This window comes from Lissotriton helveticus, chromosome 7 (assembly GCF_964261635.1).
Source record: "Lissotriton helveticus chromosome 7, aLisHel1.1, whole genome shotgun sequence".
NCBI lineage: Eukaryota > Metazoa > Chordata > Amphibia > Caudata > Salamandridae > Lissotriton > Lissotriton helveticus.
The window spans coordinates 1350786684-1350812825 of NC_136068.1; the positions used below are offsets into that span (position 1 = coordinate 1350786684).

The 26142-nt window shown below is 44.7% G+C and overlaps 1 protein-coding gene across 2 annotated transcripts in view; it reads right to left on the minus strand.

Annotated features, from left to right (window-relative positions):
- The window catches only part of OGFOD3 (2-oxoglutarate and iron dependent oxygenase domain containing 3), a 1262510-nt gene that overhangs the window by 639063 nt on the left and 597305 nt on the right, over positions 1-26142 (minus strand). For both annotated transcript variants that reach the window (XM_078654650.1, XM_078654651.1), the window contains one exon: positions 23304-23346. In XM_078654650.1, coding sequence (XP_078510776.1) covers positions 23304-23346 — 43 coding nt within the window. The remainder of the gene's footprint in view (positions 1-23303; positions 23347-26142) is intronic.

The following is a 26142-nucleotide window of genomic DNA, read 5'->3' on the forward strand; positions in this document are numbered from 1 at the left end:
AAATTGTTAAAACTTTTTACTAAAGAGACTTCAGGGATAGCTACTTTATTTTTTGTGTGAGCAGTATTCGTTTTTAAATAGTCAATAAGATATGGTTATCCTTAAAGGGAGTTCTGTTTAAAAAAAAACGAAGATTTGTAAAACCAAACTCCCGCTGGTGCAATCAGGGCACTTTGTTTTAAACAGCCGCTGGTGCGATCTACATACACATTAAACGTGGAAAATAAATAGTACCTGGTTGGATTTGTGCTGTAAAGGTGAACGCTGTCATTTTTCTGAAACTTCTTTGAAGTAGAAAACTTGAGGTTTTTCTTTTTTTTTTTGGATTTTCTTCTTTGGTTCTTAAATCCCATCCTCGTCGCCAGATTTATGTAGTAAATCACTCCAGATAGTCCATGAGATGAGTAGAGAAGTTTATTCAGGAGACAGCTTAGACAACCACCTTCAGTGTAACACCAGTCAGGTTAGAATGATAGGTCATACATAGAATGTGGGGATAGGAATGTACAATAACAACTCTAATAGGGAATTGTTCTCTTAGCATGGAATACTACAGTAATGACCCCCCCCCCGCCCTCAGCGCTATTCACTTCTCCAGAGTAGTTCTTTTTCCCAAAGAAATCTGGCAATCCACACATAATAGTTACCCTTCGTAAAGTTGCACATTTTTATAGTTTGGGCCCTCTAGTGTACGTCCCCGATGGAAAAAGGTAGACTGCATTGGGGAACTTGTTGTCACTCATATACTGCATGCGCCCCCCCCCCCGACCCTCAGTGAAGTTTTGTGTCATTCTTTTGACGTTTTCATACCCACCCTAAACCCTAAACATTCCCCTGCTAGTCAAAAACCCATAGCTACCCTAATCCCTAAAAATTCTCTTGCGACCCAAATCCCATAGCCACCCTAAAAATTCCCTTGCCACCCAAAAACCTATCTTTACCCACACTGAACCCTAAAAATCCCCTTGCCAGCCAAAAACCCATATCCACCCTAAACCCTAAAAAACGCCCTTTCCTTAACACACACACATACCCATAATATAAATATATATGCCATATATATTTGCCATCCATAAGAAAAGCATTTTTTGACTTGCCTATATCTTTGTCTTTGTTTGACAAATCTTCATGACATTTTCCAAGAAAAGTGTGCAGGTGATTCTTGTGGCGCATGGAAAGTTTCAGGGGCATCCGCCATCAAGCGGGGGCCGAGAAAAAGAGAGGTTAAAAAAAAAAGCATGCTTCCCATGGTAATTCCCATAGGATTTTTGAACACGACTACAGCTTAAACCGCTGGACAGTTTTACACAGAATTTGCCAGAAAGGTAGATTTTGTTATGCAGATCACACTGTTACTCATTTGGTGTAAATCCGTTTAGTATTTGTCGAGAAATTAAAGGAAATCCAAATTTCTTTATCTGTGAATGAGACTAATTAATCGTGAATGTGCATGCCAACAGTAATGCCGTTATTAGCTGGCCGCAACCTGAGAAGAGAGTTGCTGTTGCCATTTTACCTCATTCGACAGTCCCCGGGGCTCAAACCAAATGGCAAAAAGTGACATAAGGGGTCAGGTTGGATGCGCCCTGACGCCATGAGTTCCTATAGGGGTCTTTGAGGAACAACTTAAAAGTATAATATGTTGAAAACGCTTTTTTTTTCCACTCGCGATATTCATGAATTTGCCGTGACCATTAGCGACTTCCCCCGTGTAACGTCGTGACAAATGTGCGAATATACGTCAAAACAACTTTGCAAATATCACTGAGAAATATATGTTTATACACCCACGATCAGTCTCACTTAGGAACTTATGCACCCTCTCACAGACCCACTCAGACACTCTCACACAGACCCAATCAGAGTCTCATGCATCCACTCACAGATCCACTCCAACACTCACACACACATTCAAAGACCCACTGAGACTCATGCAACCACTTACAGACCCACTCAGACACTGACGCATTTACTCACTAACCCACTCATTCTCATGCACTCACTCACAGATCCATAAGACACACACTCACTCACAGACCCATTGATATTCTGACACACTCACTCACAGACCCACTCAGGCACTCATGCACCCACTCAATCATTCACTCAGACACTCCTGCACCCCCTCACAGACCCTCTCATATTCTATTGTACTCACGCAGACTTACTCATATTCTCATGCACGCACTCACTCACAGTGAGATTGCAGTGGCACAAAGAAAAATTACACCCAGAAACACTAATGCATATAACACATTGCATTGTGTAGTCTTTAGTACAACTGTGTGATTAAAAGAACGTTCTTTCATGGAAAAGATTAACACTGGTATGAATATTGGAGTTACTGTGTTTGTTGGTTGACTGTTGAGTGCTGACCTTGAGCACCCCACATAACTCCCTAAAGTAAAGTAAAGTCCACATTTGTAAAGCGCACAATCACCCGTAAGGGTCTCTAGGCGCTGGGGGCCGTCGGGAAGATTAAGCGAGCTATTGCCCAGAGTCACATGGTGCTGGGCTAACCTGCCGCCGGAGCCGGGGATCGAACCGTGGTCCCCAGATTCCAACGTCAGTCGCCCTGGCCGCGGCGCCACACCTCTCCCTGAGAAGCCTGTGACTGCACACTGTCACTACTACACAAATCAAGAGTGGAAGGAGATGTACTTGACACAGTTTGCAGAGCAAAAGTAGGAGGGGCCCAAGAACAAAAGTGATAAACAACTCGTCTCCACTTCTGGGGCATGTTAGCCTCTGCCTTCCCCATATAGTAACTCCACCTCAACCACCACCCCCCAAACGAGGTCCAATAGTAACCTTACAAAGAATTGTGTACTGTAACTTATTTGAGTAATTTGCAAAAAAAGATGAGATTTTGACTCATTAAGACCACACCTGGGATGTCTATAGTGCTGGCATTGCAAAAAAGAAAAAAAAGGCTGGGAGCGCATGTAATTATGTGCCTTGCTATTCAAGAAGCAAAGAGGAGGCTCTGATGTGTAGAGTAGCGTTTCCCAAACTGTGGTCCGCGGACCCCCAGGGGTCCGTGAGACATTCCCAGGGGGTCCTGCCTGTCGTAGTGAAAAATGAAACGCCCATGCGTCCTCACAGCACACAAGAGCTGTGAATGTTGGCGCAAGGGCGGTGAGACCACAACAATACAATCGGGAGGCGGGGGCAGCGAATGGGCAGTGGGCAGTCAGGGGGGCCGCAGGGAGCCCAGCGGCTGGGGAAATGAGTGGAACAGAAGGCAAAAGGGCACAAAAAAACGAGTGGAACAGAGGGCTGAAGGGCACAAAAAACGAGGGAAAAACGAGTGGAACAGAAGGCAGAAGGGCACAAAAAAACGAGTGGAACAGAGGGCCGAAGGGCACAAAAAACGAGGGGAAAAAGGAGTGGAACAGAGGGCAGAAAAGCACAAAAAACAAGTGGAACAGATGGCAGAAGGGCACAAAAAACGAGGGAAAAACGAGTGGAACAGAGGGCAGAAAGGCACAAAAAACGAGGGAAAAATGAGTGGAACAGAGGGTAGAAAGGCACAAAAAACGAGGGAAAAACAAGTGGAACAGAGGGCAGAAAGGCACAAAAAACGAGGGAAAAACGAGTGGAACAGACGGCAGAAAGGCACAAAAATTGAGTGGAACAGAGGGCAGAAAGCCACAAAAAACGAGGGAAAAACGAGTGGCGCAGAGGGCAAAAAGGCACAAATAACTAGGGAAAAACGAGAGGAAAAGAAGGCAAAAGGGGCACAAAAACGATGGAAAAACGAGTGGCACAGAGGGCAGACGGGCACAAAAAACGAGTGGCACAGAGGCAAATTACAGAATACAGAAATATAGGAGCAGCTAAGAACAGAAAGCAGAATGGGCAGCGAGGGGAACAGAAGGGAAAACCAGGTAGAGACACAGGGCAGCGAGGGGTACAGAAGGAAAGACCGGGCAGAAAGAGCACGGGGACAGCGAGCGGAATGGAGGGAAGAAAAAGGGGCACTGACCACGTACAGGCAGCGGGGGGAGACAGACAACAGCAGTCACAGACACAACAATGAAAATAAGGCAATACAATAAAAGCAATAAAACGTTGAAAGGCACATGTGTATAGGTTACCGTTACTTGGCAGGCAGGTAAAAATAGATGCAGCCAGGATCAGCAGTAGGATTTTCGTGCTGCTGTCTGATTGCTCACTTTCCACAAGTCCTTGGATGAATTATGTGTGCTGTCAAGCTTTCATATTCAGACATATCAAGCTCTTATTCTGTGTAGCCTTTGCAGTTTGTTGTTGGCAAGGGACGGGGCAGTGGGCCTTTCTGAAATATGCCTTAAATGCACAGCTCACCCCTTGGTGGTAAAATGTTGTTCTGCTGTCTGTGACTAAAGATTATGTCTAACTGGAGTTTATGGTAAGTGGCATAGCCTTGTTCCATGATCTCGCTGAAACAATATGCCTCCTGTGCAGATACCTTCCTGCCATCTCTTGCACTTCCATGATGAACTCCTAATATAGACCTTGAATTTGCTTTGTACACTGGACTCATCGCTTTGTGCACTATCTTGTTAGAATGTTCACAATATTCGTTGCTCCTTGGCACATGTCTTTATTATAAAATGCTTCATACTTGCATAATATTTTAGACCTTCTTAAACTGTGAATAGGTAAAAATGCTAATAATTCACAATCATTCAACCTGTTGCTGTAAGAAAGGGTCACCACTCCAAGGCTCTGGAATGAGAATGTAGAAGTGCTGCTATGGCTGAGAGCAGGAGACTTGTACCACTAAATAATACACTGCTGTATGTATACATGTCCATGCCAATAGACCAAATTCAGGCAGTCTCCCTCTTGAAATTGCCTCTGCTTCAAAAGGCGTTTTTAAAAAGAAATTTAAATTGTAAAAATTGCTTGGGGGTCCCCGGCTTCCAGTAGTGATTCATTGAGGGTCCTCAGGAGTCAAAAGTTTGGGAACCACTGGTGTAGAGGATTGTTGTTCCATGGTTTGGGTGTGATGTAGGAGAAGGCTAGACCGCCTGTTCTGCTTTTGCGGATACATGGGGGATGAGAGAGAGAGAGTAAGGCTGAGCGTTGGTATCTGGTGAGTTGTTGGAAGTGAAGGCGACAGTTGAGGTATGCTGGTCATGTGTTTGGTAAAGTGCCTTGTATGCATACGAGAGGACGAAAAATTGGCAACGTTTATGTATTGGCAACCAGTGAAGTTCTCGGAGGTGTGGAAGGAGGTGTGCGACATGAGGTCTAGGACGAGTCTAGCTGTCATGTTCTGGATGGTCTGAAGTTGGTAGAGGAGGTGGTTGGAGATTCAGGCATAGAGAGCTTTGTCTAGTCTAGTTTGTTATGTCAAGGGCTGAGGTCACTTCACAATGGATCTTGGGGATCCATTGTGAAGATTTTTCCGAGTGACCATAAAAACATTCCCTATGGAACTAGGATTACAACGAGTCCCACGCAGAACCTCAGAGCTACATTGAATATAACGTCCTCCAAAAATGGCACTGTGCTTATTCAAGCAGCTAACAAGGACCTAGAACTTTTCGACAAATACTTCTCCACCCTTAAACCCACACTCTCAGCACACTCACACCCTCTCAGGTTCTTACTACCTCCACCACCCCTCCCTCTACTGAAGATCAACGACCACCCTCTTCACCCAGACCTGAGGATAGAGACACTACTAACTCTCCGTCCTCAGCACACATTGCATTGACACCCTCTTCTACTTCACGCAGCACCTCTCTGCAACCCCTTCCTTCACATAGATTAGCGGAAAGAAGCAACGCCAACTTTCCCTCCTTTCCACACACTGCACTGACACATCCATCTACCGCAAGCAGCACTTCTCTGGACCTTAACACTACCCCCTCCACCCCTTCCGCTCTGGAAGAAGATCGACCCCTTCTATCACCCAGAACTGATCATAGAAGCAACAACTCCATCTCCTTATCATGTACTGCACTGACACCCTCAGCAACTTCAACATTACGCAGCACGTCTAGGGACCCTACTACTACCCCCACTGCCCATTCTTCTCTGGAAGAAAATCAACCACATCCTTCACCTAGAACCAATGAAAGATGTAACAGCACTCTCTCCTTATACACCGATATCCTCATCCAACTCTCGCAGCACTTTTAGGGACCCTACTACTACTACCCCCACCACCCTTCCGTCTCCTGAAGAAAATCGACCCCGTCGAGCACCCAGTTCCAGTGAAAGAAAGATTAACAACTCGCCCTCCTTAGTACGCATTGCACTATCATCCTCAACTAGAACTACCATGAGAATCAACATCAATATTACTCCCTCAACACCCTATATCCTGTCTGCCCCACATCATCAGCAGACTGAACAAGACTCTTTCAAGACCTCATACCTCACCTCTAGGAATCTTCAAAACGTTATCGTAGAAATCAAAACCATCTTACAACTTGCTGAAAAATCACTTACTAAACTTAAGCATCTTCAAAACACGCTAAAGACAGGCGACAACGTGACAAAAACTATCCCCCTGCCTCTAAACAATCGATACTTGTGCTCGCGCAATCTCTCCAATTCCATTACGGACCAGGAAATGCAAACTCTGTTACGGCTGTATGAAGCTCCATCCGACCATGTCTTAGACAAAGAGGAATACGCTATTGCCCAGTCTCAATCAACCCATGCAGAACATCACATCCAATCCATAGAGGAATAAACCGGAATAATCTTCACTCTTTAACCCCAAACCAAGATAATCAGGAGCCGAGTCTAAAGAATCCCTCAAACCAGATCTCTTGCCTTCTACTAAATTGCCGCTCAGCCCCTAAAAACGCCTCTGACATTGCTGACCTCAGCCTTAGCATGAAAAGGGATATAATTATCCTCACTGAAACATGGTTCAAGGAATCATCTTCACCATGCCTAGACCTTCTGGTCCCCCCAGACTTCAACATCATTAGATTAGACATACCTCACAAAATAGGCGGAGGCTTAGCCTGCATTCATCGATCTGACTTCACCATCTCAACATTTCACTCGGAACCGCTGGACTCCTGTGAATACCTTGGGATCTCTGTAAATTCATCAAGCAACCACTCCCTTAAGTTACATATATGCTAACATCCTCCAGGACAAAACATATTTTTTACAGAACAACTCACGGAAATCATCACTGCAAACTCTTCCCCTCACTCGAATTACACATTCGTAGGTGATTTCAATCGCCACTGGGAGAACACACTGGACAAGCAGGTCAACGCCCTTAAAACCTTCCTTGCTGACCACTCCCTGATCCAAGCTCTCTCAGAGCCCACTCACTCAAAAGGTGCCACTCTCGACTGGATCATTTCTAAACAAAATACTATTGAATCGATCTCAATTACCCCCTGTGACTGGTCAGACCATCACATTATCACCTTCCAAATCCCATCCTGTAACAAGATAACCCTCCCACAACAAATTAAACCTAAACAATGGATAAGAGACACAAAGAACATCAACTGGAACAAGCTTGCCTCCCATTGTGAGAAGGCTCTTATCCCCCCCAACAACATAGGAGACGTCACTGCCCTCACTGTTCACTATAACTCCACGATGACCAAAATATTTGACCAAGCCACACCGCCAAAACTCAAAAGAATTCCTGACAAAGATAAAAACCCAGGGTTCAGCGAAGCCCTGAATGATGAGAGACGCAAACTCAGATCAACTGACCGGAAATGGAGGCAACACCACCCCCGCCCCCACCCCCCCCCAGCTGAAACTACTCCGAAAAGCAAGAAAATCATACAATAAAAGTATTGCTAAAATCAAAAAAAGACTTTTTCAAATCAGAACTAGAGAATGCTAAAAATAGACCAAAAAAACTCTTCGAAATTCTGAATCAACAATCGAACAAATTGGCCAAATCTTCACTCTTAACATCAACCTCACAGCTAAGTAGTGACACATTTTCCACAATCTTCACAGCAAAAACGAATCCCCTCCAACTTGAACTCAATAGGGCAGCAATCAATTGAGTCACCCCAAAGATCAGTCAAGCCACTACCACATAAGCGATCTCTACCCAAAAATAATTTTCACTGGTCTACCTTCAAATGTTACGATATCAATGATATCACCAAAATTCTAGCAACTACCAAACTCCTATCCTAAAAAAGCCAACAGCTAGCACCTCCGACCCCAACAACTTCCGACAAATAACCAACATTCCCATGCTAGCAAAGGTCTTGGAAAAAAGTGTTCAGCAACAACTGAATCTACTACACATCACAAACTTCAATTTATTGAACATCCACCAATCGGGTTTCAGACCTGGTCATAGCACTGAAACAGCCATCCTACATATAGTAGACAACGGCCTCTTAGTTCTTGACCGCAATGAAACATGCCTACTAGTCCTGCTCGACCTCTCATCAGAGTTCGATAAGGTCAACCACGACAAACTTTTAAGAAGACTAGAAGACAGGATGGGCTTTTCTGGCACAGTCCTTCTATGGTTCAAATCCTTTATGGAAAATAGAACACAATCATTCATGACCGACAAGATTCTTTCTCTATCCTCACCTAACTTACTAGGAGTACCACAAGGCTCTACCCTATCATTCACACTATTCAACTTATATATCGAACAACTGACTGATCTACTACAGCAGGCAGATGAGAAAAACAAGGACCCCCTGGGTAGTAGTAAAAACAGACTCCTAGGGCAGGGTGAATGAAGTATGTGAGCAAAATGTCCTAGGCCATCTAATGTATAGGCAAACAATTAATCTAACCCAATAGTGAAAAGAACATTCAAGAGATAAAATTATACATAAAACATATTTTTAATTAACATAGTAAAAATCATATAGAACCTGAACATAAATCAGGCTGTATGATAAAGTCAACCAAAGTTCATAATGTAATAGTCAGAACAAGTACATTTAATACATAGCAATTATAAAATAAACGAGAATTGTACCCAATTCAATAAAAAGGACACCCTAAATCATAAAAGGTGCCTAAAGTACAAGAAAGAATGAACACTAGACGCGCGTTTCGGCAGAAAACGCCTTCCTCAGGAGTCACAGTTGATTATCTGGAAATATATATATAAGAAAGGAACAAATATCAGATATATTTTTGTATATTATGAACATGCAGGTAAGAAGAAATGTTTTTATTTACTTTATCCCCCAATGCAACATTGCATGACGTTTTTTATTTTTTATATTTACGTGTTTGGTCTAGTATACCTAATACAGGTCGACTCATACATGTCGAATAAACCAACCTGACGTCTATGTAACCCTTCACCGGATAAATGGCGGTTCCTAGCCTTTTGTTCAGGTTCTATATGATTTTTACTATGTTAATTAAAAATATGTTTTATGTATAATTTTATCTCTTGAATGTTCCTTTCACTATTGGGTTAGATTAATTGTTTGCCTATACATTAGATGGCCTAGGACATTTTGCTCACATACTACTACAGCAGGCAAACATCTCCTACCACATGTACGCTGACAACACCCAACTTTACATTAAAATCAGCTCCATTGAAGAGATAAAGCTAATGAATCTAGCTCTTGAAAAAACATACAATGGCTAACGACCAACTTCCTCAAGCAAAACTGACAAAAAACTGAATTTCTTTTAATCTCCCCCTCCCCCCCCCCCAATAACTCACAAGAAATAAAGGAATGGACCAAAATGATCACTGCTGATCTGAATTGCTAGCCAACGTCAACGTTGGTGGACTCCACAATATCACTTGGAATCACACTGGATAAGAACCGGAACATGCAAGCTCACATTAACTTGATGGCTAAAAATGCCCGCTTTCACCTCAGCTATCTCAGAAAAATGAAGTTATTTATCGAGATCCCTGGCCTCAAAACTGCAGTTCAGGCCTTAGTCATTTCAAGGCTGGAGTATTATTATTATTATTAAAAGCAATTTATATGGCACAACTAAGCCCAATGGGCGTCAAGGCGCATAACCAAATAGTAACAGCTGTTAAAAGTACCACTATACAGTTATACAACTATTGCGGGTAGGCCTTGATGAAATACCAGGTTTTAAGGGCCTTTTTAAAAGAGGAGAGAGAGGACTGTGTCTTAATATTAAGGGGGAGAGAGTTCCACAGCTTTGGTGCAACAATTGAGAATGCCCTATCTCCCCATCGTGCTCTTTTGGCTCGAGGGACGACCAACAGGTTCAACTCAGCAGATCTAAGCGCTCTCCCCGGCTGGTAGGGAGTAAGCAAGGCGCTTAAAGGGTGAGTAGATCTTTCTGACAGAGCTCTATAAGCTAAGCAAATAATTTTAAAGGAAATCCTCAGTTGAATAGGAAGCCAGTGAAGAGTCTTTCTGGCCATAGTGGCAGAAGAAGTATTGGGGAGTGCTAGGACAAAACGGGCCGCGGCATTTTGTACAATTTGTAGCCGCTGGGTGAGCCCCTTGTTGGCATCTGCATAAAGTACATTGCAGTAATCCAACCTCGAGCCCACCAGTGCCACTACTATCTGCTTCCGTGCTGAGAGAGAGAGATAATAAAGAATTCTTCTGAGTACTTTTATAACTCCCCAGCAGGTAGCGACCGTGCGATTAACCTGTAGAGTCATAGACAGCGAGGTGTCAAAAATAACGCCGAGATTTCTGGCTGACTGGGAGGGAGAAGGACAGGTTCCCAGCGCAGACGGCCACCACTCAGTAGACCAGATATCCTGGTCCTTGCCAAAGACCAGGATCTCGGTTTTATCGCCGTTCAACTTCAGAGAATTCTGAAGCATCCAGTCAGAAACTGTCTGCATACAGATTCTGAAGTTGGCGGCGGATGTAGATACTGAGTGGGCTAATGACAACATAATTTGAGTGTCATCGGCGTATGACACCACTTCCATCCCCTGAGATTTTACTAGCCTCGCAAGGGGTGCAACATAAATGTTGAATAGGGTCGGACTCAAGGCCGACCCTTGGGGCACCCCACATTGCAAGGATTTAACAGGGGATAGAAATTCGCCGAGCTTGACTCTCTGCTCTCTATGTTGTAAAAAAGAGTGCAGAAGGTTAAGAGCCACACCTGAGATCCCTGCCTCCCTCAACCGAGATGTTAAGATGGAAGGAGACAGGGTATCAAATGCTGCGGTGAGGTCCAGAAGGACCAATACCGTAGTGTGTCCGGCATCTACCTTCATACGGATGTTATTGACCACCATGGTCAACGCAGACTCCGTACTATGGACTTTGCGAAAGCCATGTTGGGATCCATCAAGATACCCAGATGAGTCAAGAAATGTAGAGAGATGACAATTAAGGTGAGACTCAAGTATTTTTGCGGGAGCGGGTAACAGCGAAATAGGTCTAAAATTTTTCAGCTGTTCCGGGTCCAGCGTGGGCTTCTTGAGTAATGGCTTAACTATCGCCCTCTTCCACGATAAAGGGAAGATGCCTTGGGTGATAGATCCATTCATCACCTCTAGCAAAGGTGGCAACAGAGTAGCTCTGCAATCCTTCAAGATTTTCAGAGGACATGGATCCAGAGGGGATGAAGATTTGATCCTATCAAGAAGATTATCAAGTTTATCCAAAGTAAGGGGCGGAAAGTCAGTTAAGGTGTTAACATGGTCACTAGACCAGGCTTCCAAACTCTTCAAGATTTGAAGAGAGGAATCATCCATATTAGTTCTTTGCATTTCCAAAGCCGTATAGATATCATCAATCTTCTTATAGAAGAACTCTGATATGTTGTCGCAAAGCTCCTGTGAGCCCACTACTGGATCCGGCACCTGAAGAGTACAAAGTGAGTCCGGTTGCTCCACCCTCTCAGGGCTTCCCAAAATCTCTACTGCACCTCTAAAAGCCTGTCTTAACGCCGCAGCAAGACTCATTACAGGATCGAGGAAATTTTACCACATATCGCCACACCTGAAGGCACTCAACTGGCTACTGTATGAAGCTCGTATTCACCTAAAGATTGCTTGCATTACACACTAGGCGCTACACCACAACACCCGCAGTTCCTAGCCCAAAAACTTACACTATCTCGAGGAAACAGACACTTTAGGAGCACAGATAATCTACTCCTGAAACCCGTAAGGTTCAACAAGACTAAAACCTCCAACAGAGCATTTTCTGGAGCGGCGGAAAAGAATGTGGAACTCGCTTCTGCCATTCATCAGAAAAATCGCCTTGACGCCACTCTTCAAAAAGGAAGCAAAATCATTCCTGATGAGCAAACTCCTCCCTTAAATTCCGCATAAACACCACGCCAGCTTCAACTTATAACTCATCTATACTCTTCTTCCTATGATCTCTCGAAGATATGACTTGCTCAAGCTCGAATTGACTCCTCTCTCGCAAAACTGTTCTCTACTCTACCTTTTCCCCCCTAACTTTATTATGTTTTTGATGTTACTTGTATGCATTGTTTTGACTGCTTTGTTGGTACCAAATGTGCTATTCATTCCTTGCTCACCTTGTAAAGCGCTCTGTTACCCTACCGTGGGTCTGGTTCGCGCTATAGAAAACTTTAAAAATAAATAATAAATAAATGAAGATGCAGGAGGAGCTGACTGCGTTTCCCTTTGAGGCCATGTTGAATTTGCTGTCTAAGTAGATTCCCAAGTTTGGTTAGTGGGTATTGGTGCTGGACTCCCAGGTGGAGCCTCAGGGGGAGTTCTTGTTCCCGAAGGTCAGCACCTCCGTCTAGTCTGAGTTGAGTTTAAGGCAGTTTTCATCCATTTTGTTACGCAAATCATGCATTTGGTGAAGTTGGACCTGTTTGTGGAGGACTTGTCGCGCATTGAGAGGAGGACCTGGGTGTCATCGGCATAGGAAATAATGGGCTGTGAGCACTTTGAAGAATAACGGTTTGAACCCCAAATTTCAATGGTTAGGTTTCTGCTCCAAGCCCAAAAGCAAATACAGCCATAAGGGTCTAGGTGGGAGCGGGGGCAGTGGGAAAAACCAGTCCTGATTTCCCTCACCAACTAGCTAATTTAGCATAATTCAGAAAATGGCCCGGGCCCACATCCTGAGCATTCTGAAAGGTTAGAAAGGCCTTACCGGTTATAGGTCCCCCAAGGCCACACTTTCTCCATCTGGCCATTGTCATGATGTCATTTATGTTTTAACAATTGCAGTGAGCAGATGTTCAGCTCTTTTGCAAAAGGTGGATGCTTAAGTATTCTCTTAGTGAATATTTCCTACGTATTGCAGAGGCACAAGGCAATGAGGTTAGGAGGAGCAAGGAGGACTGCATTTTCTGATCTTTACCTTCTTTTCAGACCCACGTCTGTGCAAAACAACCATGGCACAGCAGGGTCCATTGCGCAATGTCGGCCCATGAGACACTGCACCGAATGTAAGTTATATGGGGTGAGACGCACCGGCTTTCAGGCAGGGAGGGGCAGCATCCCAGCTCAGTCATGGTCAGGTGCTTTAGGGGGGCAGGAGGAGTGAGTTAACCAAAGCGGGTGGGTTTGTCTGTTTTTAATGGGGACAAAGGGTATTGTAACTTCATTCGAGTTGAGCTTGAGCATCACCTACCTATTGTTATTCTCATCCCTCCTTGGATGACCAGAGATCGGTTACCCTCAGGTTTTCGGGCACTTTTGTTTGTACTATTCTGTAGGTGGAAACATGGCCAGTCAAGCTTCTCACAGATGACATCTGTGGATGAACAAAAACCCAGCATATCCCAAACAGAGGCCTGGATGTCCTTCATAGAGATGGCATGAGTGAAAGGCCTGGACTGGGCAATGGGTATTATGAAGGCACAAGACAGCGAGAGTGCAGTAGCAGGCCAGGAGGGCACAGATCAGGAATTCTTCAGCCGCTCCAGACAAACCAGGTGCCACCAAAAGCATAAATGCCCATAGGACATAGGGATTGGGGAAGGGGGTTGTAACATGACCTCGAGCTGGATATGCAGCAAATGCCAAAACTGGATCATTGGACATCCTCCCCCCACCTCGAGTAGGAGAACAATCTACCCTACCAACGAAATGACAATCCAGGACAATGAAAGCAAGCTGGGTAAGATTATGGAGGCAATGATAGGCATCAAGGTAGAGGCCAAGTCTTTAGTGGAAGAAACAAGCCAAGATCTGTAACCACAGCATGTGTATATAGGGCTTCGAACTTCACACAGGTGGGGTGGGTTTTGGATTGCACAAGCGATTTTTCTCCCTACACTTTCCCAACATTTAGCTAAAAGGGCCCTAGAAACAGCCATCCAAACTACACTGGAGAACAGCTCAATGTCCGACCCTCCCCTACCAGCACATCCTCGAACATCCACCCTCGAGTATTTATCCATCCTGTCCATCATACTGACAGCTCACCACATCCCTAATCCTGTTGCATCCACTCAGCCCTCAGCTGCAAAAGAACCAGTTCCATAGTCTTCCCTACTAACCAGAACCTTGTTTAGATGGCTGTGGAGGGCCAAGACACTACTGCACCCCTTTGATAACCATTTACCCAATAGTATCAGGCTGCTGCTCATTATCATGAAGGTTACCCCTTGCTGCAAAAGAAGGCATTTGGTGGCATGAGTTTATTGACATTCTCATCCTCCTGGTGCATAGTCAGGATGGTTTGTTCCGGAGACACATAGGAGCTAATCAGGATGATAACAAAGGTAGGCGGCAAGCCGACCCACATAAAATGATCGAAAATTGACTTGAAGCATTCTGCATCTTGTTGGCAGCAATCAAGGAAAAGCCCCCAGAACAATGTCCAGCAGCCATCAAATACATCCAGACCACACATAACAACAAAATCAAAACCAGGGGTTTGGGCTAGTTCTATAATGTTAGGGAGTTCCAAACGAAGATGGCTATGTGCCCTGAATTAGGGTAAGATCAGAAAGAGGTCCAGTTGTTTTCCAGTTGTGGATAACATGGCAAAAGTCATCCCCGCAGAAGGACTACTCTACGAAAGCGGCACAAAAGCCCCCCAAAATCCTTTTTCTAGTCACCCAAGTGTATTTTCAAGCAGCCCTTTCATGGTCCCCGATAGGGGCAGGGCCAAAGACTTTGCTTCAAATGATCATTAAAGGGCAACCACAGGCTATTCAGTGCAGATGCCTGTTCTTGGGAAATGGCATGCAAGTTTGTCAAGAACAGTACAAAGTGAGGTGCTTCCCATCCAGCCACAACATGTAAAATAGCACAGAAGGGTCCAGTTAAGGTCACAAACAATTACCACTTCAGTGGCCCGCAGGGTATAACTTACCCTTCTACATTCTTCCTCACAATACTGCCAATCCTAGCACACTCTTATCACTACCCCGCTGTCCAAAGGCCCTTCACCCATCATACTGCAGGCCCTCTTTTGATTGCTATAGAGTTATCCCAACTGTGAATACGGTCATTTACTGACGACAGGTTTCCTTGAAGGTTTCACAATCTCCTACAAAGGCCCAAGGGTCAGCAGAGGTTCAAAGAATTTTAAGTCATTTCTAGATTGTCCCTCAATGGTGGACAAGAAGCTGGGCAAACAGATTCAGTTGGGACGCATGACTAGTTCCTTTGGGTCCCCCCCCCCATCCCCCCTCGTTGCCCGGTTTAATTTTATCCCTGCTGGGGGTTGTACAGAAGTAGGAGGCCAACAAATTCTGCCTCGTTCACCATCTGTATTACTTTAAGGGCAGCTCTGTGAATGAGTGGATTGACAACGAGGTTTGCTCAGTTACCTTTAATTCTTTCTATAACCTGTTGATGTTGTGCAGCGCGGCTGCAGGGTTGTCCTCCTGGCCAAGGCAGACATTGAGCCTGCCTGCCTTCTGGCTACCTCTTCCTGCGATTCCAACGGATGGGTAGTTACTACTTTGACAAGTGCAAGCCCATGGGTTGTTCAGGCTCTTACACCTCCATTGAAACAATTAGCAGCTTCCAGGAGTGGGCAATCTCCAGGGAACACGCAAAGGGCTGGATGATACACTATCTTGAAATGTACCTCTTCATCGACAAGGCAGGCACAGAAGACTACAAACTGACCCTACATGCATTTCAGCTGGGGAACCCACTTTCTCCTGAAAAGACCGAGGACCCCTCATGTGTCCTGACATTCCTTGTAGAAATATCAATATAGGACTAGCTAAGTTGTGTTAGTGAGACTCAGGAGGTACATCTGCGGACAAACCATTAGGTTTGGTCATGAAGCCCTCACACACCAACCTAGTTGGTGTCATGCTTCATCATCGGGCCCACCACAGTGACACCGAATGTGTCCCGGGTGTGCTGCGACTCCAGATTACTGAGGAGCTGGTATGCTTGCTGAGTGTGCAGTGATAGTGAGAATGAAAGTGAAAGGTTAAAAGCTATACAGGTGGTCCCAGTTCCCGAGGGTGAAAGGTAAATTTTAATATCTGGGCCCCTGTTAGCAAGATAAAAAGGCTGTGGACGATGTGGAGTGTATTAAGAGCTCCTACGTCCTTGTGGTCTACATGTTTCAGCCAGGCCTTTTGATTAAAACTGGCTTTCCTCAGGACCAATGAGTATGTGTGGGTGACAATAAACTATATTAAGTGATAATGTGTGGAAAAAAGTGTCGCACTCGCTAAGGTGCTGTACGTGTAAGAGGGGGATTCCCTCTACTTTACTGTACATAGAACATAGAGACAATACAGACATACAAGGGAGAACCAGTGAGAATGGTAACGTTGTAAAAGGTCAGAGTTAGGATGATACCTGTGGGGAGAAAATGCTGCTTACCCTCCTTGCACACGCATGCGCTAATGTGTAGAGATCTGCAGTACACGCATGCGCTGGAACTGATCACCGCGCATGCGCAACGCGAGTGCCACTGTCTCCTTGCACACGCGCACTTAGAGCCAGCGCGACCGCACCCTCTCCCCTTTTCCAGGTGCAACCAATTGAACCTACTATTTAAACCCATGCCTGAGCCATGCAGAGTTCACTCGGGACACTGGAGCAGGACGATAGGTCGCAGGAGCACGCTGATCGGAAATACCGTGAGTAAACGAGTGATCTCTACACGACGCTCTGGGTAAGCAGCATTTTCTCCCCACAGGTATCATCCTAACTCTGACCTTTTACAACGTTTAGGGTCTTCTTCCCCTCCCTGCCAAGTGACCCATGAGGCTTTAACAGCAAGTAGCAAGTGTGAGGAATTATGTACCATACTTACCTGTACCTCACGCTATGCTTGTTTCGCTGTGTAGCCCACCACCGCCACTGCGTTTAAAACTTTACCGCCATATTTCACATCAGCCATGTAAAACGCTCATGGCCACGTTATCTGCCGCTCTAGGTCGCTCACGCGCACTAGAAGTCGGCCATATGTTGTGTTTTGGTTAATACCATTCTCACTGGTTCTCCCTTGTATGTCTGTATTGTCTCTATGTTCTATGTACAGTAAAGTAGAGGGAATCCCCCTCTTACACGTACAGCACCTTAGCGAGTGCGACACTTTTTTCCACACATTATCACTTAATATAGTTTATTGTCACCCACACATACTCATTGGTCCTGAGGAAAGCCAGTTTTAATCAAAAGGCCTGGCTGAAACATGTAGACCACAAGGACGTAGGAGCTCTTAATACACTCCACATCGTCCACAGCCTTTTTATCTTGCTAACAGGGGCCCAGATATTAAAATTTACCTTTCACCCTCGGGAACTGGGACCACCTGTATAGCTTTTAACCTTTCACTTTCATTCTCACTATCACTGCACACTCAGCAAGCATACCAGCTCCTCAGTAATCTGGAGTCGCAGCACACCCGGGACACATTCGGTGTCACTGTGGTGGGCCCGATGATGAAGCATGACACCAACTAGGTTGGTGTGTGAGGGCTTCATGACCAAACCTAATGGTTTGTCCGCAGATGTACCTCCTGAGTCTCACTAACACAACTTAGCTAGTCCTATATTGATATTTCTACATATAATCAGGGGGCCCGGACTAGCTTACCTAGTCCTCTCTCTCCCTTTTGATTTGCTGTCCTGACATTCCTTGGCATCGAATTTGACACTGTCAAGGAGATCTGCACACTTCTGGATAAAAAGGTGAAGGCCCTCTTGTCGGATATCAAATCAGGCTTGGCCAAGAATAAGCAATTCTAGTACTTATCCAGAGCCTGTTAGGGGATATAAATGTTGCAGCTAGTATCCTCCCAGCAGGGAGAGTTTTTGAGAGAAGGCTGACTCATGTAACATCCACATTATCCCTCAAACATCACCTAGTGAGGCTTAGCAAGGGGTTCAGAGAGGACTTCTAGATGTAGGCTCAGTTTCTGGGGCAATTTAACAGCTCCCTGGTTTGGATATCATCATGGGCATCGAACTATGGATGGTCTCTATTGACAAACACTCCAGAGAGAGAGGATTTGGGGAAAATGTCAAACACATGGTGAACAAGGATGGCCACAGCAAACATCCCAGTGTTGGAACTTTTCCTCATAGTGGCCCATTCCTTCTTGGCTCCCACATCTTATCTGATAAGAGAATCCTCCTCTGGTCTTACAACATGGCAGTGGCACAGGCAATCAATTCCCAATCAGCAACCTGTCCAATGGTACTTAGCCTGTCGAGGGAACTGGCGCCGTTGTGTTTATATAGGAATGTGGAGTGCATGGTTTGACACATGGAGGGCACCAAGAATATTGCGGCCGATACATTATCTCTTTTCCGGTGGCAATGGTTTTGGCAACATGCCAACATGTGAGCCTCCGATGGAATCTTTCCCTACCCAGCTTTGGCATCTTCTGCACTGGGCCTGTGGCTTACAAAACTAGAAGAACTATTGCTTGCCCCGGCAACACGAGAGCGTTACAGGAACTGTGTTGACACTTCCCTTGGGTAACCAGGAAAAGCTCTAGTGAGGGGCAGGCAGGACGATTTCACTACAGCCCCTGTGCAACTTCTGGAGGCATTCCTGGAACTCAGGGCACCCAAGGAGGGTTACCTGCTCTATCCTGCAGACAGTACTCACCTCTTGCGCCACCAGTTTAATCAAATAATACAAGCCTGTCTGAGATTGTCAGGTAACTCGGGAAAGCATTAGGCCACTTATTCCTTTATTATTGGGGCAGCAATCACTACACACAAAGTCGTCCACACTGCGAATCGTATCAACCAATTAGGCAGGTGGGAATCTCACTGCTTCAAACTGTACATCAGGCCCTGAGACTGGGACAAACATTCAAGTGATGGTGTTCCTTGCCAGCTAGCAGAGGAGACGAGCATGGACCATTGTACTCAATGTGTTTACTAAGTAAATAATGGGTAGATTTCGGGTTATGTGTCATTTGTAATAAATGCAAACCATTTTATTTTGCCAATGCTAGAGAAAAAAATCAATTTTGATGAGCATGTTCCTTGAGCACCTTTCGAAATGAGGATAAATGGTTTGTGAAGTATGCACTGGATGGCTGATTGTGCTATGAAACACTTGTCCTAAGTGTCCCCCTCCCTTCCTGTCTTATTTCATGCTAGCCGTAGGAATTTGGGTCATCAGACATTCCTTCACCACAAGGGCAGCACAGCGAGCATGGAGACATGCCTGGCAGCAGGGTTTCTGGAACTTGTGCCGGCGCAATTCAGGGATTTTTGTCTTGTTGGGATTAATGGTGAGGAGTGTGTGCACTATAAATGTGTAGGCTGGTCAAGGCATGTTGGAGCCCCACTATGGTGTGGTCCATGATGACTATGTCATCCGCGAATTGAAGAATGTGAAGGGGCGGTGGCCAAAGAGGGGTGGAACCAGACATCTTTTCGACAGAGCTTTCCCCAAATCTGCTGTGTACAAGTTGAAAATTAGGGGTGCCACCAAGCAGCCTTGTTTCAGACCCTCAGTGGTGCACATTTTGGCAGATAAAGATGTAGGTCTTGTTATCGCTCGCACCCAGGTGTCAGAACACAGGGAAACAATGGCCTTCAGGAGAGGGGATGGAATTTCCCAGCTTGCTAATTTCATCCATAGGGTGTGTCTGTCAACCTTATCGAATGTTGCGCTGAGATTGATAAAACAGCAGAACAATGGGGGTTGGTTCTGTTGGGTTGTTTTATGGCAGAGGGCGGATAATGCTGTAATATTGTCAGTAGTGGCAGCTCCTGCGCGAAAGCCAGTTTGGAAAAAGGGGAGCAACTCATTTTCTTCTGCCCAGCTTTCCAGTTTTTTTCAATAGTATTCAGGCAAATGCTTTAGCTTCCAGATCTAACAGTGCTATTAGGCAGCAATTGCTCGGTTTTAGTGGATCTCCTTTTTTAAAAATCGGGCATAATATTATTGATCCTTGCCAGGCTTCAGGTGTTTTGCCCAGTATGTAAACGGTGTTAAAAAGAGGTGTTCGTAACCATACCCAGTCTTCTGGGGCACACTGGAAGATCCCGGTTGGGAGTCCATTTGGACCAGGCGCTCCACTGGCCTTCATTGCCTTTATCAGCTTTGCTATTTCCAAGAGTGAGGTTAGGTCTTGGTCTACTTCTGATTGCGACAGACAACGCAGTTTAGCGTGCTTGTGCTTGTTAGTGAGAAACAATCTGCTGACGTGGATCTACCAATCTGATGCTGAAGCCCTGTTTTCCCGTGATATCCCAAGTGAATTTAGGTTGTTCACGTACCTACAAAAATGGGCTAGAGATCTTTCTTTGAGCATAACAGTTTTTTTCAATTCCTCCTCCTGTTGAGCTCATTTCAAGGCCCAGATAGCTTTTTTGTGGGCTTTCCGTGCTTCTTTTAAAGTTGTTAGATTTCTGGACGTCGGGTTAAGCTTCCCCAGGGGAGTGCTGCTCCTTAGTTTTTTCTGCGTGGGATTACTGTTCCATTGAGACAGAAATTTCTTTGGTTGACATGGTGTTTGCTGTGTGCACTTTGAGGGACTCCTACACACCTGAAGAGATTCTGTGAGGGCTCTTGTCATGGAATCACAGTTAGTAAGGAGTAGTTCACCTGGTTGGTCCATATGGCAGATTCTCCCTTTGGGGAGCCATCTGCCCGCCTGAGGCGAGAGGAAGGGTTGACACTTGATTCTCCTGACTAAAGTATGTGTTCCAACTCCATCAAGAAACCCAGCTCCTGGCCATTGTCTGCTGTCAGATGATTTAGGTCCACACTTATGACTAAAGGGTTATGAGCACTTTCTTCATGGTTTATTATATAAAAACTACGAAGACGGGTTGCCAGGAGATTTGACATAAAGTTGTAATCGATTGTGGAAATATTCTTAAATGTGTGTCGCCTCTTATTCTCAGGGCACATCCGTATCTGGTCTGCTGACTTTAAGCCAAATGACGTGAGAAGGTCATTGAGTTCTTCTTGTTCCTTACTCATTCGCAAAGCATTGTAGTGACTGCCAAGGGATTTGGTGCTAAATTCCCCTGCCAGCATAACTTCATGAGACAGATGGGATTCAATGATTTATTTTATGCTAGCGCACAAGGAGCTCATGGCACAAGCTCCTTGGGTATTGGGAGGATTGAAATAACAGTTGATAAAAAGCAGAGGGGGGACTTTCTTACCAATTTTTAGACCTTCTATGGCAAAGGCTTGCAGATTCCCGTGAGTTTGTAAAGTGGAAGAGTCGAAATTATAACTGATTGCTTATAGGAAATCGAGAGACCCCCTGAAGGCCACCCAGAAAGGCTTGTTTTCACTGCTGGTTGAAACACTCCACAGAATCTGTATATTGCTGTGGGGTTCAGGGACCATGTCTCCTGAAGGCATAAGATGTTGTTGCTTATAAGGAATTCCAGACCAGCCTGGGACGTAACGTTGAAGCCAGACCCGCCACATTCCAAAAGATAGAGAGATGATTATTTAATGCCTGCGTTCTTGGCTGGAGGCATGAAGGTGCTACAGATCAGAATAAATTCAGCTTTCTAGATGGGGGAATAAAGATTGCTGCCCCTGGAAGTTGCCAGCAGAATTCTCCCCTCGTAGTTCTGAGCTGCTGCTTGACAACTGATAGTCCTATCCTTGGTCCCGCAGTGGACAATCAGGAGGTTGGATGTCTTTGTGGTCCTTAAAAAGCTAGCCATCCGTTGCACCCCACACTCCCTTCAATATAGATCCCCTTGGGGTTGTTGTATCGTCTTCAAGTAGGACATAAGGATATTTCCGTGGTCGAGTGAGTTCTAACTTGATGCCCCATTCCTCAAAAGTTGGGGCCTCTTTCAGTACGGCCTCTCTGGTTGCTGTTGAGTCCCAGTTGGTAATTGTGGATTCTGATGTCGTTGTCCCTGGGATATGAGCAAATGTTACCGAGGTGAGTTCAGTTGAGGTTAGGTGTTTCAAGGATGGTATATGTTGGAATAGTTGTAGAAGATTCCCTCTCTTTAAGATATCCGAAGGGCCGTTTGAGATATAGTGGGGGATGAATGCTAATCTCACTCCGAGGTGATCTACCCCCCTCCGTCCAGCACGGTTTATGCAAGATTGTGTTAATTCTCCAAGTTGCTGGGTAGGAGGTTCGACGCTATCTCTTGCTGGCGAGTCTCATTGTTTGATGGTCCCAGAGGCCGTGGCCCTCTGCACTTGTTTATACTTGGTCCTCATATGATTGTATTGCGAGGGCCTGCTACTATTCCCCCCTATTTCCATGTCCTCAGTAGCCGATTTGTAGTGCAGAGATAGAGTAATCACTCGTTCGTCCTCAGGGATAGGACCCAGTGGGATGACTCTAGTGGGTTCCTCGGTATTCGTGCTCCCGCTAATCTGGCTTTCCTGGATCCGACCGTCATATCTCCTAAAGACGACAGTGATATCCTTTAAATTTACATGTTGAAAGGCTGTTTGAGTGGGCGTCACAGGTCTTATAGAGGTGGGGAACTGAGGAGTACTGATGGTGAGGACTCCATTTGGTGAAGCCAGGCAGTTTGAATTATAGGCAGGGCCGATGATAGGAGTTGATGCGGTATATTGGCACGAACTGGAGCCCACTAGTTCCCCCTGTTTAGTTGTTGTATCCCCTAAGCAAGACTGGTGCACGATTACCTGTTCGGCATTGTGCCGTGTGATGTCCTTAATGCAAGGGGGCCTGGCGACAAGGCACGTGTTACCTTGTGCTTGATTAATTGTGGTTTGCATCATTTGTTTGCCTTTATTTCCTCCTAACTCGGAAGAATGTAGTGTTGTCAAGTTTCAGGCCCCTGGATGTATTTCTGCTATGTGATTTCCGTGATTTCCCTTGAAGTTACTGCTTTTTTGAGGCTGTGGTTGAAAATTGGAAAGAATGTAGTCTCACAGGGAAACACACATCATGAACTTGCCTCACAGTCCTCTTTTACCACTGCGTGTACTTGCAGTTACCAAGTTGCTTTAAATTCATTTCTGAGGAAGTAAATCATAAAAGGAAATTACTCACCCCGCCGTCAGATCCTCCCAAGGCGAGCCCTCTCTCTGCTAGCCTGCAGGTGAAATATAATTCACAACAATAACATATTAATTCCCTATTCAGAATTTACAAACACAATCCATAGTTCTCTTTAAAATACTGTAATTGCAACATGTAATTAAGACACCCAGACACTCAGATTTCCATTTTTACTTATATTAAAAAAAGAAAAAGTAATGAAATGTGTTTCATTGTAGTGTCTCTCCATGCTGTCAGGAATAGCTGGTAGACTATCAACGCTACATAGAGCTATCACAAAGAGTCAACAAAAATGAAAAGGCTTATAAAGCTGCGTAGGTGCTCATGTTCTAGTCCTACAATGTGACTGTTGTGAGGCGAGCATGCTTTTATTGTTTAGGACTACGTAGCACACATAAACCCTACCGACATCAACCTGTGAGTGGACACTATTGGCAAATAAATGCGGAAATATATTGGTTGCAACATAATGTTTTTACTGGCCAAAGCCAAAAATTAAAATAGACACCAATAAAACGGGGAAAAAATAAACAAGCGTCAAAGCAGGTGAAAAAGTCAAAGAAAGAAATACTACAAAATGAAAAAGCCCTACATCTAATGCTCGGTAACTAAGCAGATCTGTAAACTGAAATATAATTGGAAGCAGTCAAGCCCTCGGATTTACCGTCTTTCAGACTATTACACGGCTAAACAGGCAGCAGAGGCTTGCCTTAGGATGCTCATGGAGTCGTTTAAGTAATAATCCAGGATGAAAGGTTCACACCGGATTCTGTTAGTTTAAGGTTTTCAATGCCGGGTATTATCCTCTTCTCGCGTTCGCTGATGATGAAAGGAAATATTTATAGCGAATATTGCAAATATACTTTTATTTGCTTCGATTTTTCACACGTCATCCTCGTCTCTTGGCCTAGATCCCATGGTAATAAATGCACACATGTTTCACAGTTTTGCACCATGTGGACTTCGCCCGAGTGCAGGGCCTAGTAACTATAACTCGAATTTACAGGGTCTGATGGAATCCCTGTGACATCATAGGGAAGGATAAAAATCACTGCGTTTATATACAATACACTTTAAGGGCGACACTGAGGCTCTTTGGACGTCTTAGTGTGACTCGAGGTTGCAATATTAGGCAGCACATAAATCCGGTGGTCACCTAAAACTCGTTTATCGATATTAATCCGACTCCGGGTGTGCTCGTGTTTTCTGCCATTGTATCCACATCTCTCAAACAGTTCTAATGAAACAGGTTAATGTAAAGACATACTATAACTCTAAGTTGTACGATCTTTTCCTACCAGGACATAAGGTCCACTGTTCTGGGAGGATCACTGAGTATCATTTGCCAATTCGATGTCAGACAGAATCTCATTGCTTTGTTAAGTGTTTCTTTCGTTGGGGCCATGCCCCCCTCCACCCCCGCCCCTCCCCGACTCACAAATCAGACCGCATGGGACTCCCCCATTCACAAACCAGACAGCATGGGGGAGGTCATTAACAGCTTGGTGAATTAACCACGCTGCTTTTAAGTGCATATTAGGAGGAGAGAGGACTCTATCCTGCATGCCTGTAGGAACAGAGATCAGGGTTTTAGGCGGTGCTACTCAATGTACTCAACATGAAAGAAACCTACAGTGAGCTGCTCTCTCAAAGCCTAGGGGTTGATTCCCCCTCCTCACAGGCATTGTCTCCTGCATGAACCTTTTGCTTCAAAAGCTCAATAAAATAATAAAATAAAAAGCATTGGCAAGGAAATTACCCTAAAAAAAAGGCATTGTGACGTGTCGGTCGCGTAATTTTGTATGGCACATGCACAATGCAAACATGCCTGCAAAATAGCGATAGTAATTTTCGTTATTGAAGTGTTAGTAAGGGGCAAGCAACATGGAGGGCCCAGTGACACAGTGGTAAGATCTAAGTTGTGGGCTGCGCTGAGGGACATGGGGTTGATAGAGGCCATAGTGGCGCTTTTGCACAACTTACACGCGGGGTTTAAAGCAACGGTAAGATTTGGTTCATCAGGAGAATGCACTAAGCACTTTCAGCTAGGGAGAGGGGTCCGCCAGGGAAGAATTTGAGCTCCTTTCCTTTTTATTTTATATATAAATCAATAAGATCGGTTTTAAGGGATCTGTGCAAAGACGTCCTAAGGATAGGACATAGAATGGTTCCCCCTTTGTTGTATGCAGATGATTCCATTCTTATTTCCTACAAAGCAAATAACCTGCAACTTCTATTAGGCTATTTTATAGAAAATTTGGGCCTAAAAATTAGTAATTCTAAATCATATACTATGACCTTAGGACCCATAGGCACCAAGACTAGAACATATGTGTTAAAGGATAATACTATAGGCAAGGTGGACAGGTTCAGCTACTTGGGTATACTGTTGGAAGACAAATTGTCCTGGGTGCCATTATTGAAATCACATACACAATCCTTTAATGGGGTGGCTTTCAGTATTGATGCTTTTTCTAGGCGTTTAGGCTATAATCATATAAAGTCTATACTACACCTCTATAGTGCTAAGTGTGTCCCAAATGTAACCTATGAGGCAGAAATCTGGGGTTGCAAATCACCTATCTCAATACAAACAGCAGAAATTAAATATCTAAGGAAAATGTTACCAATCCCACAGAATGTCCCTGCAGAAATAGCTCATGAAGAGATAGGGGCAAAATATTTAGCTGACTATATATGTATGCACCCCATAATTTTATGGTGCTTTATATGGACTAAAAAAGAATTAGATTTTAACAGATTAATGTTAAGAGATTGTTTGAATTTGAATTATAGCTTGCATATACCATGACTGAGCTATATAAAAACC